The 16,533-nt window shown below is 44.3% G+C and overlaps 1 protein-coding gene across 5 annotated transcripts; it reads right to left on the reverse strand.

The window, feature by feature from the left end:
• Nucleotides 1-17: 17 nt before the first annotated feature.
• On the reverse strand, nucleotides 18-16,166 carry TDRKH (tudor and KH domain containing). 5 transcript variants are annotated; one of them, XM_045479234.1, is made up of 14 exons: nucleotides 16,087-16,166; nucleotides 9,477-9,625; nucleotides 8,417-8,523; nucleotides 6,942-7,131; nucleotides 6,085-6,224; nucleotides 5,653-5,977; nucleotides 4,437-4,597; nucleotides 4,082-4,254; nucleotides 3,799-3,863; nucleotides 3,385-3,536; nucleotides 2,836-2,937; nucleotides 2,515-2,611; nucleotides 2,255-2,335; nucleotides 18-2,075 (listed from the first exon to the last, which is right to left on the reverse strand). In XM_045479234.1, the coding sequence occupies exons 2-13, from the start codon at nucleotides 9,598-9,600 to the stop codon at nucleotides 2,283-2,285; spliced, it is 1,689 nt and encodes a 562-aa protein (XP_045335190.1). In that variant the 5' UTR covers nucleotides 9,601-9,625; nucleotides 16,087-16,166; the 3' UTR covers nucleotides 18-2,075; nucleotides 2,255-2,282. The 5 variants fall into 5 exon arrangements, with proteins under 5 accessions (XP_045335190.1, XP_045335192.1, XP_045335188.1 ...); XM_045479236.1 differs by having other exon boundaries at nucleotides 5,731-5,977; nucleotides 16,049-16,162; XM_045479232.1 differs by having other exon boundaries at nucleotides 16,049-16,162.
• Between the last annotated feature and the right edge of the window lie 367 nt (nucleotides 16,167-16,533).

The raw sequence follows: 16,533 nt of genomic DNA on the forward strand, positions 1-16,533 counted from the left end.
AGCCTTACAGAACTGAATTCACTATAGAATAAACGTTTAATGATGGAAAAGTCAGAGAGGGAAGAGAGCCAAGGATTTTAGGTTCCTTTGCTTTCCCCTCTACTCCAAAATCCATTTACTTATTCTAACCAGTAACTGTGTACTTGCCAAGAGCAAAAGCCAGGGGCTAGGGAATTCAGAAAGACAAGCCTTGTTGGGATTTTTCCTTCACATATTTCAGATTGGATTAGAGACAAGTATGAATTCCTTCTCTTTGGATGTGGAGAAAATCCAAGAAGGTAGCTGGACCCCACAGCTTTGGCTCAAGGGGAGGATTTCAAAAGACAAAATAAGAAATATGGAATAGAAGAGGGTGTTCCAGACAAGGACAGGGTGTGTTGGAGCCCATCCAACTGGGACATGAACTGATGAGACATAAAGGCCACATAAATGGAACAGACTTGTACTCACGGGAAGAAGCCATGGCTAAGAATGAGGCACTGCTTGTTCTCCTCAGCAAGAAGTCCTACCAATGAATTACATCAGGGCCTCCTTTAAGAGTGAAGGCCAAGGGGCCGAGGAGCCTGGTGACTGACTAGTGGGCCTCGTGACCCTGTTGTGGAGCAGTTGCCAACCCCAGGGCTGAGCCTGCTTCGGGGGGGAGGGGGGGAGACCGCGGTAGTTCACTGCAGCCAAGGTCCGAAACCTTGTCAAATCAATGGCAGCCCTCCAAGGATTCTTCCAAGATCCCACAAACTCATCAGAGATGCTCCTTCACTGGAGCCTTTCTCTAACACATGGTACTGAGAGTTTTCTGAGAAAATAAATTTTGAAAATTTTGGCTATGGGAAAACCCATGCGGTATATGGGTAGGCCTAATTACTAGATTAAAAAAACAAAACCCTGCATAAAGCATCCTCATGTGCTAGTTTTAAGTTTTGTAGTTCATCTTACAGATCCTTAAAAAGCCCTCCCTGTTCATCTGCCATTACCCCACCACTCGCATTACTACACACTTACACTTGCTGCCAAGTCCCTTTCACAGCTCTCACTGGCTGAGTGCTACTGGCCACGATGCAGGGGTGCGTGAAGACATGGCCTCCAGGAAAGCTTACAGTAAGGTCATAGTGGAGACCTACCAGAACCCAGGCCTCTTCCAAATACCTAGTTTGGGTGGGGTCCTTATTCACAAAGCCCAAACCTAAACTGGTTTGGTTCTTAGTGAACGTTTTAATTCTGAAATACCTTTAGGGAAAGGATAGGATCTGTGCATGGGATGGACACTCGCTTCAAAGATGGGCCCTCCACGTAAGGTGTGCGACAAATTCCAGGACCCATAGTCCTGCTTCTACCTTGATTCAACCAACATTTAGTTTTAGATCTTTCTTGAGAACTTTATTCATCAAAGAATCCCCCAAATGATTTAAACGACTATGGAAGTTCTCTTTGACTTCATGGAGGTGTGTGTGTGTATACATATAGATACTACACTAGCACTTTAGAGTATTTCCTGAAATGCCCTCTCTTTGTCTAACTTGTATTTTAACCAAAGTTAACAGGGAAATAGCTGGAGCACTGTTTCAAAAAACCTACCTCCAATAACATTTCAGCAGTTGAGGCTGGGAGGCAGTGTTCTCTTCCCATTTCCTGAGGCTTTTTTAATATAATCATGCTGATTTGTGCCTGTGCCTCCCAACTCAACTGCGGTCTTTGAGCTAACCACTCAAAAACCTCCTTTAATTAACAGAGTCACCTGAGGAGGTGAGTCAGAAGTCTGCAGAATCATCACTTCCACTGACCAAAACCTGGCTGCTTTCCAGCCTCAAAAAGGACACAGCCTTGCAGAAGCATACAATAATCGCCTGGCAGAGAGCAGCGGACCAGAGGCTGAGCAGCCTGGAAGCAAACTCGAAGAAGATGGGGTCGGGCAGGTGGAGAAGGGACATGTACTTGTCCTCTTCTCCACCCCACACTTTGTGGTAGTCCAACAGAAGGAGAGCATGCATTTGGTCCACAGCAAGCCAGATCATGTAGGTAATGGAGGAAGGACTGCATAGATCCCTTTATCATAGGCTCCTCTCTCCAGGCACCAAATCCTGCCAAGACACAAACACATAGACACAAAAGTCTGAATAGGCTCAACCTGAGAACGAGTGAAACTGCAGGAAAGCAGCTGTAGTCATGCTAAGATGGGCTAGGGAAGGGAGGACAGAGCAAGCCCCAGCTGTCCCCCTGGTTACTTTCCTGTTGCTAGACAGAGGAGAGGTGCACTCACACGGCACAGCAGACGGCGTCAGCTGACTTCACAGTAAGTAGTCCTCTTCAAGATTATCATCACCAGACACAGAGGCAGCTTCTGCTTAGCAGAAAGGGGAGGAAGTTAGGCATGGCCACTGAGACTCAGGGAATACGGACTTCTTGGTGCCCCATGGCCGCTTTTTAAGAGCTAAGTCTTAACATTGTCCCTAGTTTGGAGAGACTCACTGAAAACCAGTAATTCCCAAAGATGCTCTGGGGAGGAAATGCGGTTTGTACCTGACAAGCTGAGGCAGGACAGGGTATTTGCTATTTCTCCAGGGCTCTTCCTGGTCTCAGCGAGCATGCTGCCGAGAGAGACCTCTGTTTCTGTGGCCTGTAGGGATGAAGACAAGAGAAGAAGACTGTAGTGGCTGGTGAGAAAGGAGAGGCCGCCCTCTCATTTTGTCCTCAGGCTCTGGTTAAGGCAGTGGAGTCAGATAGCTGAGAGGAACAAGGATGCCCCCTTAGGAAAGCCCTCCATAGCACGTCACGTGTGACCAGAAGCCCTCCCGTCTCCCGGGGCAGACTCGCCCCGGGCAGCACATTACATGTACTCACCACATCGTGCAACATGTCTGGGATGGCTCTGTTTTCTTCCATGTCTTCAGGAAGTTCAACTGCATATCCTTTACGAACTAATTCTAACCCAATATCAAGTTTCTGAGAAGAAAAATGCAAAGGGAATGATGTTCTCTGTAGAGAGGGGCATATCTGAGGAACCAGGACAGCAGGGTTAGGAGTGATACTTTAAAGACATTCCTTCAGGGGTGCCTGGGTGGCTCAGTCGGTTGAGCGTCCGACTTCAGCTCAGGTCATGATCTTGTAGCTTGTGAGTTCAAGCCCCGTGTCGGGCTCTGTGCTGACAGCTCAGAGCCTGGAGCCTCTTCAGATTCTGTGTCTTTCTCTCTCTCTGCCCCTCCCCCGCTCACACTGTCTCTCAAAAATAAACAAACATTAAAAAAAATTAAAGACATTCCTTCAGTAAGCAGGATCTTAGGAGGCAGGAATAATATCAAATATCAGATAAGGGCTTCTGGGAAAGAAAAAGTGAATGAGGATATAAATATACTGACGAGACGGTGAGCAATGAGTGGACCCCAGTCATACCTTCCCATTGCTAGTATCATATAAGTAAATCTTGGGCCAAGTTGAGATCCCAGTCTGGACATAGCTGGAGATCTTAGCCACCAGGGGCTTCCAGTCAGCACAGTGAGTGAGTCTGTCAAACTCATCCAAAGCTTCCTCTTCCCACTGTTCACCTGGCAAAAGATTGCAGGGAGAACCTAAGAAGGGGTCCCTACTGATGGGATGAGATTATACCCACCTATTTCTACTACTCCAAAAGACACCTATGTCTGCCTGCCAGGCGTGTTCCTGGTTACTGCTTTCTACTGCTGGGAGGGAAAAGACAACTGAGTGCCCAGAACTCAAAAAGCCTGGGAATGTGAGAAATCCTGCCAAGTGCTATAAGGAAGTTATTTTATTTGGAGGCAAGGTCAATAGGTATTGTGACCAATTTACCTGAGGGGGCGATCCGTGCCAGACTACATTCTATTGCTTGAAATGGAAGACTTAGGAAGTCACTCCTAAAGGAAAGAAACAAATTAGAATCCCAGTGCCAGAAGGGCCTCTTACAGTCTGTGTTTCTAGACATCACCAATGAACCCAAGGGAGAAGATAATCATCTGCTCTCTGTCAGCAGGCTCTCTTCCCAACCCCCCAGTGATGAGTGCCAAGAGCACACCACCTGCGATGGCCAGGGCTGAGTTAACAGCTGGGACTCCACCCCGGCCTCCAAACTGACCTGAGTGCCCGGAGGTCCTTCAGTGGGCAATCGCCATTATCTCCAAAGTCAACGAAGTACAGGTCCAGGTTCCCATTCTCCAAAGTGCCAAGGACCCGAGCTCGGTACCAGGAGCCATTTGTAGGTAGAGGTGCTGCTACAATGTCTCCCACATGCACAGTCAAGTCTTCAGGCTGCACATGAGGAGGGGGATCAGGATTGGGAGAGTTAGGATGGGCAGGCTAAAAAACAGATAAGCAGTAAATACGAGGAGGAGAAAGAACAAGTAGTTGTTCCCTAGGAAAAGAAGAGAACATATCACAATAAAAAAGGCCCCCTTTTCATCAAACCCAACCCTGTCCCTACAGTAACTCACTAGACTGTTCTCATAGTGCTGGGTCATCTCACTGACAAGCTTATCCAGCTGCAGACTGCGGGAGCCAATGATCTGGATCCAGAAGTGGTTAGGGTGTTCAGAGGCAGACACGTAGACTTCCAGGAACTCATCGGCATGGAAACTGAAGTCAGGACTAGGGACTAAACACAGGGATAAGCAAGTTAAGCTACAGAATCCTCACCATCTAACCTGGTGACCATATTAAAACTATGGTTGAAATGGGGAGACTGGAGGTGCCTGGATGGCTCAGTGGGTTGAGTATCCCATTCTTCATTTCAGCTCAGGTCATGATCCCAGGGTTGTGGGATTGAGCCCTGCATCAGGCTCCACACACAGCACAGGGCCTACTTAGGATTCTCTCTCCCTCTCTCTCTCTCTCTCTGCCCCTCTCCCCTGCTTGTGCTCTAAAATTAAAAAAAAAAAAAAAAAAAAAAAGGCAGACTGCATCAGAAGCGAGAGTTACAAAAATAACCAAGTGGCTATCACCATTTAAAAAATGGCTGGAGGGACAACTGAATGATTCATATAAGAACATCCTGAAGAAAGGTGCTAAGCTGAGCTGTGTACCGTTCTATGTAACTGAGTAATAAGTTTACACTTCTAGTCATCTACCATGTATTCAAATCAGACATCAATTATAACTGCAACATGGACCAAAGGAAAGATGTGGGCCTGTTCCAGATCCTACTCTATCACTGACTCATTGTGTGACCCCCAAACAAGTCTATGAACCTCTTAGGGGGCCTGGTCTTCCCCGTCCACCCCCAAACCTATGCACAGAAGAGAATGCTCACAATCTTTTCATCCTCCTTGAATGGTGATGATTTTTAAAAGCAGTAATGAGATAAGCAAAAAAAAAATCAGGCTGAGTATTTTACTTGTTTAATAAATCTGTTTAGAAATGAATACCATGTAAATTCAATTACTTGATATATTACTCAGACTAGTTTCCAGTGAACTAGTATATTTCACTAGTATATTATCATTCTCCATCACTAGTCTGGTTTGTGTTCCGAAAATTATTCATGGTTAGTAGTAACCCAAGTAAAATATCACCACACAAAAGGACTTCTGTGAAGAGGCTCATAAGTGCAGTCAAGAAAACAGAAATTATTTTTACTGGTTCCTTTTTTGGGTTGTCTAAGCCAGTATTTCTACCTTTCATATGGTAAATGGGTTCCCATTTGTTACATACTTTCAAACATGGACATCTCTGGACTGGTCTGGGCTCCAGATTTCTGAAAGCTGTCCCCATTAGGTTTCTCCCAAGCACCTTCTGGCCCTTCGACAGCCATGTCACCGCTTCCTTTTCGGGGAGGAACTCTCAGTGGTGTAGCCGGCTCCGGCCCGGCACCAGTATCAGTGCTCTTCCACAAAGCTGGCTCTCCAGCTCCACCAGACTCTATCGCTTCCTCTCTTCTTACACTGATTGGCTGCTTGCGTGGGACTCTGGTTTCTGCAGAATGAGCAATTCTCTTCCGAAGTTCTTCATCTTCTGAAACTTTCTCTAGTATCAAATGCTGTGGAAAATAAGAGAGGAGATCGATTTGGCCACATATTTTGACCCAGGGTGGAGTAAAGGATTCTTCTCATTCTTAGACACAATTCAAGTCTATTAACTACTTGCCTTGGCTGCTGCCACTTCCTTCTGTGTTCCTGAGATTTTTATAAGCCTTGATAGTAGTAGCGTCCCCTCTGATTCTTTGTCACAGGTAATTTTGGCTCCAGAGGCTTTACAGATAGAACGAATTGTCTCGCCACCCCTCCCTGCATTGAAAAACACATAAAAACCTGTCCTTCCCTCTTGGCCAGCTTTAACCACCAGAAAAATCACTATTTTGTATATACTAGGAGAGGAGAGTCTTTTATTTTCAAAGTGAACAGAATGTAAGATACTGACTAGAAAGCAGGAACTATTGCAATCCTTACTATATGAAGGGGAACAGGGAAAATCTTCTCTTTCTGCTTTACTTAAACTCTAAACATTTAGTGTACTTCACGTCATTCCCATTTTTTGGCCACTCAGCGCACTTTATATCTGCACTTTATTAGAAGATATCCTACACAGTGTGAGAGGCACTGAGGCAAGAATGGACAATTCTCTGACTCTAGGAGAAGCATAAGGACTGCTCTAGGGGAAGGCATAGCAGGTGCTCTCTGGAAGAGCACAGTCTTGAAAGATCTGGGATAAATATGAGCAGGCTTAGCTCTCCTTTAAAAATCTGTTGTGAGGTAAATACATTTACCTGAACCCTTCTGGAGCCTATTTGTAAAGTTCAGACCATATAGCTTCTTGGGGTAATGGGGTTTGGGTTTACCACTGCTTCTGTAAAAACGTACAGCTCTGGTCTCAATGTTCCTGTCTCCCCACGCTCCCTCAGGAAGGTGATGGGGAAGAAGGCCAGGAAAAACCCTTGGGAAGGTATGAAAGGAAGGCAAAGGTGAAAGAAAAAGGAACCAGCAGAAGAAGCTGTCCAGTGGTACCTATGATCCTGCCCACAGATCTCTGCGGAACAGAAAGCTGCTCAGACACAGGGGTATTCTCTGTCAGGATCTGATGGATGGCTGCTTTGGCCTTGCACACCTGCACAGGAAACCCACTGATAAGCAGCACCCGTTCATCGCCTACATCCTCTGTGTCCACATCAATCCGAGCACCTGTCTGTTTCCGCAGCTGCAGAGAAAAGGATACGTGGCAGTCCGCTCTGGAATAGCTCCCATTTGGGTCAGCTAGGTATACTTTCAACTTAATCCTGGAAGTAGATGGAACTGGACAGTTATCAGTTAAATCAAGATGCTATAAGCTGTCCTCAACTATCTGTACTGATGAAAGGCGATTAGTGACAAAGGTAACCCCAAATAATAGTTCATTCAAAACAGTTTCTCTTTATATTTTTTAAAAAATTTTTAGATGCTTATTTATTTTTGAGAGAGTGTGCACGAGTGCAAACGGGAGAGGAGCAGAGAGAGAGGGAGACACAGAATCTGAAGCAGGCTCCAGGCTCTGAGCTGTCAAGCACAGAGTCCGATGCAGGGCTTGAACTCACCAAACTGCAATATCATGACCCGAGCCAAAGTCAGAAGCTTAACCAACTAAGCTTCTAACTAACTAACTAACCAACCAGGCGCCACTCTCTTTGTATTTAGAACCCTCTTTCCCTCTCATTTTATTTGGATCAGAGAATCCAGTATTTTGTTTTCTTAACAAACTGAATAGATAATAAGAAAAATTAGGCCAATTCAATATTTACTATCAATTAATGAGAGCTAATTAATTCCACAGTAGAAAAGAATGGTTCAGACTGCACCAAGTTTAGAATCACACAATCAAAAATTCCCATTTCAGGGCATCTGGGTTGCTCAGTCAGTTGAGTGTCCGATTTCAGCTTAGGTCATGATCTCATGGTCAGGCTCTGTGCTGACAGATCGGAACCTGGAGCCTGCTTCAGATTCTGTGTGTGTGTCTCTCTCTCTCTCTGCCCCTCTCCTGCTCGCACTCTGTCTCTCTCAAAAATAAATAAACATTAAAAAAAAAAAAATTCAACAGCACCTGGGTAGCTCAGCCAGTTAAGTGTCTTGACTTCGGCTCAGATCATGCTCTCCCATTTTGTGAGTTCGGGCCCCACAGCAGGCTCTCTGCTGTCGGCGCAGAGCCCACTTAGGATCTGCTGTTCCCCTCTCTGCTGCTCCCCTGCTCACGCGTGCATGCTCACTCTCTCTGCCTCTCTAAAATAAACATTTAAAAAAAAATCCCCATTTCAAGCTAAGTCATGCATGCTCTGGGGGGAAGTACTCTTCTTTAGAAGGAAAAGAGCATGGTTAGCTAAATGTTCCTTTTTTTTTTTCTTTTAAAGACCTACATAGTGCAGGTGGCTTTTGTGGGATGGGGGCAGAGGAGGGAAGAAGTTATTAAGCAGAATCAATCCCTGGGAAAGCCAATTGCTTGCTTACACACTTACCTGTTTAATATTGGCTCCTTGCCGGCCAATGATGAGCTTTACGGCCTCCTGGGGAACTCGCATCTCTATTTCGATGTCGTCCTCCCCAACAAATGTCAACCGTTCTTCTGCATAGATCATGGCTCATCAGATCAGACTCAGATAGCATCCAAGTACCCCAGCCCTCCCCTGAAACTAGGTGTCAAAGAGACTGATCCACAAGACAGACTAAGGATCTCAACCATAATGACAAAGAAAAGTAGCACCTGAGTAGGAATTAGAGGGTCCCAGAAGATAGGCATTGTCTCTGGGATACTGTTTCAGATGCTAAAATGGGAAAAGCATTTGGCTCTGCAAGAAAGGGGTGCTGGATTTTGGGTAAGCTGTGTCTCCCAAGATAGGACTCCTGGAGAAGAACAAAGGCTAAATTGCCCAATGAATACACTGGGCTCAGAATTTCTGCTTGTACCTAAATCCTTTCTCTAGGTTCAGCCTGTGTGGAAGCTGGACCCCATGGTTAGCTTTCTAACAACTAAATGCAAAAAGCATATAAAAAAGATAAGAGTATATGGGGCGCCTGGGAGGCTCAGTTGGTTAAATGTCTGACTTCGACTCAGGTCATGATCTTACGGTTCGTGGGTTCAAGCCCCATGCTGGGCTCTGAGCTGACAGCTCAGAGCCTGGAGCCTGCTTCAGATTCTGTCTCTCGCTCTCTGCTCCTCCCCCGCTTGGGGGCACATGCTCTCTCTCTCAAAAATAAACATTAAAAAAAAAACTATTGTAAAAAAAGAGATTATACTCTTTACTATCTATAGATACTAAAAAAGAAAAAGAACCCATTGTAGTGCTGCTGTTGCTGAAGGGAACAGAGAATAGAATTAGGAGTTCTTCATTCCACAGACTAGCTTCACATTAAAAACATAGAAAAGAAGAAACCAAACAGTTTCAAAGACCCCCTCACAGAAAGCCAATTACATCCCAATAGACATACCCAGTCCAACAAGGAAAATTTTCATTTCAATCTAACAAGGCCAGAGCACAGCCTGAACATTTCCGTATTTACAGCCGGGGGTCCACATACCTCTGCTCTCCCTGTACCTGCGGTATAGGATATAGGCAACTGTTGCACTGGCTGGGATCCCGAGGCCCAGCGCTATTTTCTGAATAGTGGACAAACTTGTCCAAGAAGTTCGTTCAGTGGACATTTTCTGCTGTATTCTGACTTACATCCTGAAATAAGCAAATGAGGGAAAAGAAGCAATTTCATCCCAACCTTTACAATTGGCAGAGAAGCATGGGAACATATGACAATATTATTGAAAAGAATACTACTTCAATATTATTGAAAAGAATACTGCCTACCTTCCCATATCAAGAGCTTGAGCAGTATCAAAATCTTTTTTTCCCAAAATCTATTTCATGTAAAAAGGTCTCGGTATTTTTTAAAAGTTGCTAAGAGACATACACAACAGAGGCACACTTCATTCCTTCCCCCCTCCTAGGGAGAACTATACGTTGATCACGACTTTATAGGACAAAGGAATAAAAAAATTATTATATGAATCAAACATTACAAAAATACACCTTTAAATTTCACATCAGACTGCTTCAAATTCCTTATCTGTGCTCTTCCATGTCTCTAGGCCTTTCCAGAAGCTGTTGTCTCTGCAAGGAATAGCTTTCTAGGCCTTTCAGGCTCTCCTCCCTTCGACTTCTAGACTCCGCTGCTTCCACTTCATTTTCTTTTATCTATACTCCTGATTTCTAGTCATTCCTCAGCGAACACTGGAAGGAGGTCTGCCCTACTCCTTTACTGAAATGACAACCTCCCAGGTAGCCAACAGAGATGGCACGTATAAGCCCTACCTAATCTCCCCTATGTGCCCTTCTTCTCTTGGCTTCTCCTTCTCTTGCCCTGGAGGTGCCTTTGTGGTTTTGGTCTTGTTTTCCTGTGGCCTCTATCCACTGCTACTGTCACTCTGCTGTCTTTGGGCAATTTCATCCACACCTGCAGCCTCAACTACTACCTATATGCTAGTAACTCCAACAACACAGCACCTGATTCAGAAGCTCATTGAATCTCATTCAGACCACTGCAACAGCCTTCTTGCTTAGTCTGACTCTGTACCTTCATTTTGCTGCCTAGCTAATCTTAACATCTTCACTATATTTCCTTATTCTCTAGTCTTTCTCACCCTCCCAGGCAATTCATACGGTCTCTTCTCAAGCCGCTAGTGCCTCCTTCTCCATCCTCACTCTCAAATCATGTTCTCTTCACTTCCTACGCCACTGAGAAAGTAGAGCATTCAGAGAAAACATTAGCCAAGTTCCACCACATTTACCCATCTACTTCTATCTATGCCCAAATCCCTACCTTCTCTCCTGTAACCATGGATGAACCGTTTCTGTTCTGGGCACTGAAGTCTCTCATAAAAGCGTCGCTCTCCTTCCTTCTCATACATTGTTAAGGTTTTCCTCTCTACTGGATCTTTCCATCAGCAAACATACCACTGTTTCTAGTTTCTTTAAAACTCTTGATTCCACTTATTCCTCCAAATACTTCTCATTTCTTCCCTTCCTTTTACAGGAAAACTCACAAGTGCCAATACTTCTGTGCTCAATTTCTCTTCTTGAACCCACTCCCGCTGCTCTTGCCAAGGTCACCAGTGACATCACATTGCTAAGGTCTTCACTCTACCTGCCCTTGCCCCCACATCTGGCACAGCTGGGGATCCCCCCTGCTCGGAGACCCTTTCTTCACTTGGCTTCCACGACAGCACTCTCCTGGTTTTTCTTTCTCCTTTCTGGCTGCTCTACTGGTCAGTTTCCTTCTCCTTCTTGTAACCTCTAAATACCGCAGTGCCCCAGGGCTCTGTCCTTTGCCCTCTCCTCTCCTCACTTCCTTGGTGATCTTGCCAAATTTCATTCACAGCTTGGCTTTAAATCCCATCTACGCTGAGAACTCCCAAATTCATAGATCCAATTAGGGCCATTCTCCTGAACTCCAGATTTGTATACGTAAATGTCTGGGAGACAACATCTCCACTGGATGTCTAATAGGCATCTCAAACTCAAACTCAACAGGTGCAACACTTGTCTGTAGTCTTGGCTGACTCAGTAAATGGCAACTCCATTCTCTTGCTCAGGTTGCCCTCAAATAGCACCTCCAGGCTATCAGCAAATCCTATTCGTTCTACCCTCAAATTATCCAGAATCTGACATTTTACCACTCCACTGCTATGACCACCATTTGCTTTAAACATCACTATCTCTTGCCCAAATCGCAATCAATTATATCCCAGCATTTGCCATTGTCCAGTTTATTCTCAACAGCTGGAGTAAGTCAGATAATGTTGCTCTTCCACTGAAAACCTTCCAGTGGTTTTCAATCTCACCGTGATTCTAAGCCAAAGTTATTATAATGACTTGCGAGGTCTTCGTTTTGATTGTATATCCACTGGAATGTAAATTCTATAGGGCAGGAATGTTTTCATTCTTCAGTGCCTAGCACACAGTAGCCAGTCAATAATCATTTGTTGAATGAATAAACTTCAACAACTGTTGCTTTCATGAAAAGTCATTAATGGCATGAAAGTTCTTTATCACCTGATCTCTGCCTACTACCTTCGCAGCCTTCTATTCTAACCCCACTGCTACTAGGGGAAAAGGACATGCTCTCCTGTATATCCTTACTTTGACCCATGTGTCACTTGTCTTCCTTATACTCCCTAGCCCATCTGATCTCCCTGGCAAAACCCTACTCCTTCCTCAAGTCTCAGCTCTACTGGTACACTCCTTCTAAGGCCTGTAGGATTTCCCCTGGCTGGCTTAGGGTTTCTTCTTAGTTCATACTGCCCCGTAAATGGTACTTCCCTGATGGCACTAGTTCACACTGTATGCAACTGTGTACCTGTTATGCCTGTGTCTTCTAGACTAATGGATTCAGCAGTGCCATTCAACCACATTTATTAAGCACTTCTATGTGCTAAACCTAAATGCTATTGTGGCACTAAGGATGACAAAGATGAAGAGATAAATGTACTGAGTAGCTACTATGCCACTAGGCCCTTTCCATACATTATTTTAATTGATCTTCATGCAATCCTATAAGGTAGGAAGGAGTATATATGCTTAGAGAGGTCACCTAATCTCTTACCCAGAGTCTGGGGTATTATTTGGATATTAAGAACCTTACAAAGTAACTTTAGGAGCCCCTCCCCCTTTTCTTTCACATAAACTTTCAGCAGAACAGTACTTGGGTGTCTTTACTTTGGCAATTCAAAATTAACAAATACTTGTTTAACACTGAAAACACCGTAGCTGGTAAAAAACTAAAGACAGTGTCTATTTCCAGGTAGTACAATCTAGTATAACACAGCATGGCTTTTAATGAAACTTGCCTTAAAATGAGTGAGGAAATATAATTTATGCTATGATTTGCCTCCAGGTACAAAAATTCAACCCAAATGATTATAATATCCAAGAAAATAATGTGTTTTTTTTTTTACCTTAAAAAAACTAGTTGTATCGTAGGAAGGCTAAACACTCGTTAATAAAAGACCTACTTAGGAATAAAACTTTGGTTTTAAATGGGCTTTTCCTGAAAGCCTTTCAGGAAGAGTGAAGGAAAAGAGAAGTCTTTGCACAGAAATCTCCTTCCAAGGAGCAGATAAAAGTCATGTCAAGACCACAGGTGGATTTCCTACTATTAAACAGAGGACCGAATTTTTGCATGTGGCCTCATAGAGCTTTACTGACCAGTAGAAATAAACAAAGTTCTTTAAACAACCACCAGAAGTTTGCCAGATCTATGTTTTCAACCAACAGTTTTAAACAAATTTAATTCACTCTCTTGCCTACTCATGCCCTGAAGAGAAAAAACCTTGTATTACCTGGGTGAGTGACCCTTTTCGAGTGTCGTTATTCCAGGCAATTAATTATTTAGTAAGTAGGTCCAATATATATAGTGTATCACTTGGAGATTCAGTACAGACATGAGGGAATTTTTTTCTTCTTTAGTGGGTAGGAAGAATGGAGTTTAGTATGGGTTTGAGTTAGGAGATTCCTTTCCTAACTGAATTAAAAAAAAAATTTTTTTTTTTTCCTAGGCTGTAAATAGACCCTTTCACTGCTCTCTATAAAAGTTTGGGTGGGATCATATTTGCATATACTAAAAGAAAGGAAACAAACTGTTTCACAAGGATTTTTGCTTACATTTTTGAGCTTTTGAACCTCAAACTATTTTCTTATATTACGAGATGGTTTATTCTGGGTATTTGGAAAAGATTCACCTTCTTTTATCTAGTGGTTACTGCATGTATTTTCTCATACAGTCTCTAAAGTGCAAAGCTTGTCTTCACTATTTATGTGCCTCACTGAAAGAGTGCTGGCTCCTTGTTATGGGCTGAACATGCTGGGGACACAAGCAGGAATAAGAATTCTTGCCCTGAAATAAAGTCTAGGAGGAAAGATAAACACCAAAACAACTAATTACAGGCAATGCAAAGACAATATAAATACTTGGTTAATGGAGCAGCCTGGAGGAGAACTTAAAATGTTTCTTAGATGGCACAGAGTTGAAAACCACTTCATTAAAATACGAATTTATCTTCTGTATTCAAACCAATAAACATTGAGTATCCAACGTGTACTTGGCCCTGGGGATACAACAGTCCAGACAGACTTGGTAGCTCCTTCACGGGACTTCCTATTAGGCAGGGAAGGTTTTATCTTGACAAGCAGGAGTCTGTAGGTGTTGAAGGTTTTGGGAAACAAATCTAGGCCTGTGAACCAGAGCAGTAACTTAATCTCCACTGGAGTGCTGTCTGCCTTTTAACACCACTTTTCTGGCTATAATTCATGCCTAAAAAAAAAAAAAATCACAGAATTTTGGAATTGGAAGGACCAAAGAGATGATCTGATTCTACTAATAATGTTCCCACTGGGGAAACCAAGGCCCAGGGAAATAGAGATTTCCCTAAGGTTACACAGTCATTTCCATACAATGCGGTATGCAAAGTGGTTGGAAGACCAGTCACAATGGCACCTCTTTAAGGAGACTCAAACAAAACAAAACAAAAACCCCAAGAGCATTTCCCCTCCAATTCAGAAACTATCAAGATCAAGGCAAAAATATATGATATTCCTCTGGCTCTGCAGCCAAACCCCCCTTAATCCCGAACTTCTGTGCTTGGGGTTTTATCACTATGGGCTTCCATAGTTCTCCAAACATCCCTTCATAACACATGCATTGCTTGCAATTCTTGACTAATGACGGTCTATAGGAGAATGAATTGAAGGCAGCAACTGTGGGGGTAAGGAGACCAATTCACAGGCTAGTCCAGGTGTTAATGATGGAGACAGAGAGTAGTTTTGACAGGTAGAATACACAAGACCTAGCAACTGATTCAGGGAAAGGTTAGAGGGTGAGCCAGGGAGCTATCAGGTTTTTCATCTGAGCACCTGGTGTAGTGCTTGAGAGAGAATGTTAATGATCTGGTGGTGGAAGGAATGTGCGTGATGGGAAGATGAATGTCCGCGACGAGGATAAATTTATTGCACGGCTTTTCTTTGAATCCAAAGCTAATTTCCACTTAACTCCTTTTCACATATTACAAATGAAGTTTGCGCTAATTGAGTTAGCGGTCTCAAAGAAGGAGTAGCAACTTGATTAATTATGATTTTATTTATAATATACATATTTCATACGGTGTCTCTTTAAGTGGGAAATAACACGACACCAACGGAGATGTAACTGTATGTACTGAATGCCAGCTTGTGTTTGATTTTAGAACTTCAAAAATGAACGGGAAAAGGAGGTTGGAACTGAGAACCATAGTTCCCAGGGGAAGCAGAGTGAAGAAGAGGAGACATGTGGCTCATTTCAAGGGAAGAAATTCAACTAAATAACGGTTTTCAGTAAATACTGATTTTGAAATTTGACATTTACATGAAACAGTTGCTAACTACCTGATATGCATAACTATGACTTACTTTTACATTATCATTTCAAAAACATCGTTAGCAAATCACTGCAAGCTCCACGGGGGCGGGGTGGGGAGATTTCTCATCCCCAGTATCTCCTGATAACCAGAACCTACAAAGTGGCTAAAACATGGGGATAGGCTTGTGGAACTGAAACAGCTCAGTTTTTCCCATCCTTGCTACATTTATCTTTAACGAGTGAGTGGAGAAAAAAAAAAAAAAAAAAAAAAAAAAGCATCAACCCACTTCAAGCTGTGAAAAGAGTAAAAATGTAACTTTGACACGGGAGTCTTCAGCATTAGTAATGAGGGAAACTGGAAAAACAAACAAAAACCCCAATTTACTATTTTCTGACAACTGGAAACAGTCATCCTATTAGAGATAAAGAAAACACTGGAGAAAAATCAAAGGCAAACCGATAAACTGATGGCGGTTCTCAGTGTCAAAAAAGACCAAAAACACCAGTCGCGGAGTCCAAACTGGCCTGGGGGTTAGTGGTGGGGCCAGAGCACTTCCTTTGGATTCCGTTAGTAGCCCCGGCGTTCCGCTGACCACGCCCTCGGACGCCTCCCTTCGCTCGGCCCCACTTTCCCGCCTGCTGGCGGCCCGGGCACCCCAGGCTCAGCCTCTCGCACTCCCCAAGCCTCCGCGCCGCGTCCCCGCCTTTACCGCTCCTCGACTCAGCCGTCGCGCGCTCCGCCTCGCACCTCACCCCAGCGGCCGTCACCTCCTCCCTCTTGCACCGCGACTCCAAGCCCCGCCTGCCCCGCTTCAGCCGCCTCTTCCCCACCCCCGCAGCCCGCCTGCACCAATCAACGCCCGGCTCACAGTCCGACCAATCGTCTGCCGAGCCGCAACCAATCCTTCAGCGGGCTGCCCCTGAGCGACGGGGCTGCTGCCTGCTCAGACCCAATTACCCGGATGGAATTCAAAGCCGGCCACCGCGTCAGCCAATAGGAGCCCGGGAAACCAGACGTTGTTAATTGAGATTGCACCTGCTGAGAATTAAACAGCCAATTAGAGGCTTCATGGAATCCTTCCAGGCTCCCTCTAGGCCAATTACCGAAGAAGCTTCCACCTCCCCTAACCTCGGAGAAAATCAGCGCTCCCGAAGCTGGGACCGAAGTGCGAGAGCGTGGAATCACTCATGTGTG

Source organism: Leopardus geoffroyi, chromosome C1 (assembly GCF_018350155.1).
Source record: "Leopardus geoffroyi isolate Oge1 chromosome C1, O.geoffroyi_Oge1_pat1.0, whole genome shotgun sequence".
NCBI classification, from domain to species: Eukaryota; Metazoa; Chordata; class Mammalia; order Carnivora; family Felidae; genus Leopardus; species Leopardus geoffroyi.

Coding starts and splice junctions, on each gene's coding strand:
- TDRKH (XM_045479234.1), bottom strand. CDS start 9,600: ATGTCCACTGAACGAACTTCTTGGACAAGTTTGTCCACTATTCAGAAA. Junction 7,132..8,416: donor AAGGAGCCAATATTAAACAG/GTAAGTGTGTAA, acceptor TTTTCTCTGCAG/CTGCGGAAACAGACAGGTGC. Junction 3,537..3,798: donor GGCACGGATCGCCCCCTCAG/GTAAATTGGTCA, acceptor ATCTTTTGCCAG/GTGAACAGTGGGAAGAGGAA.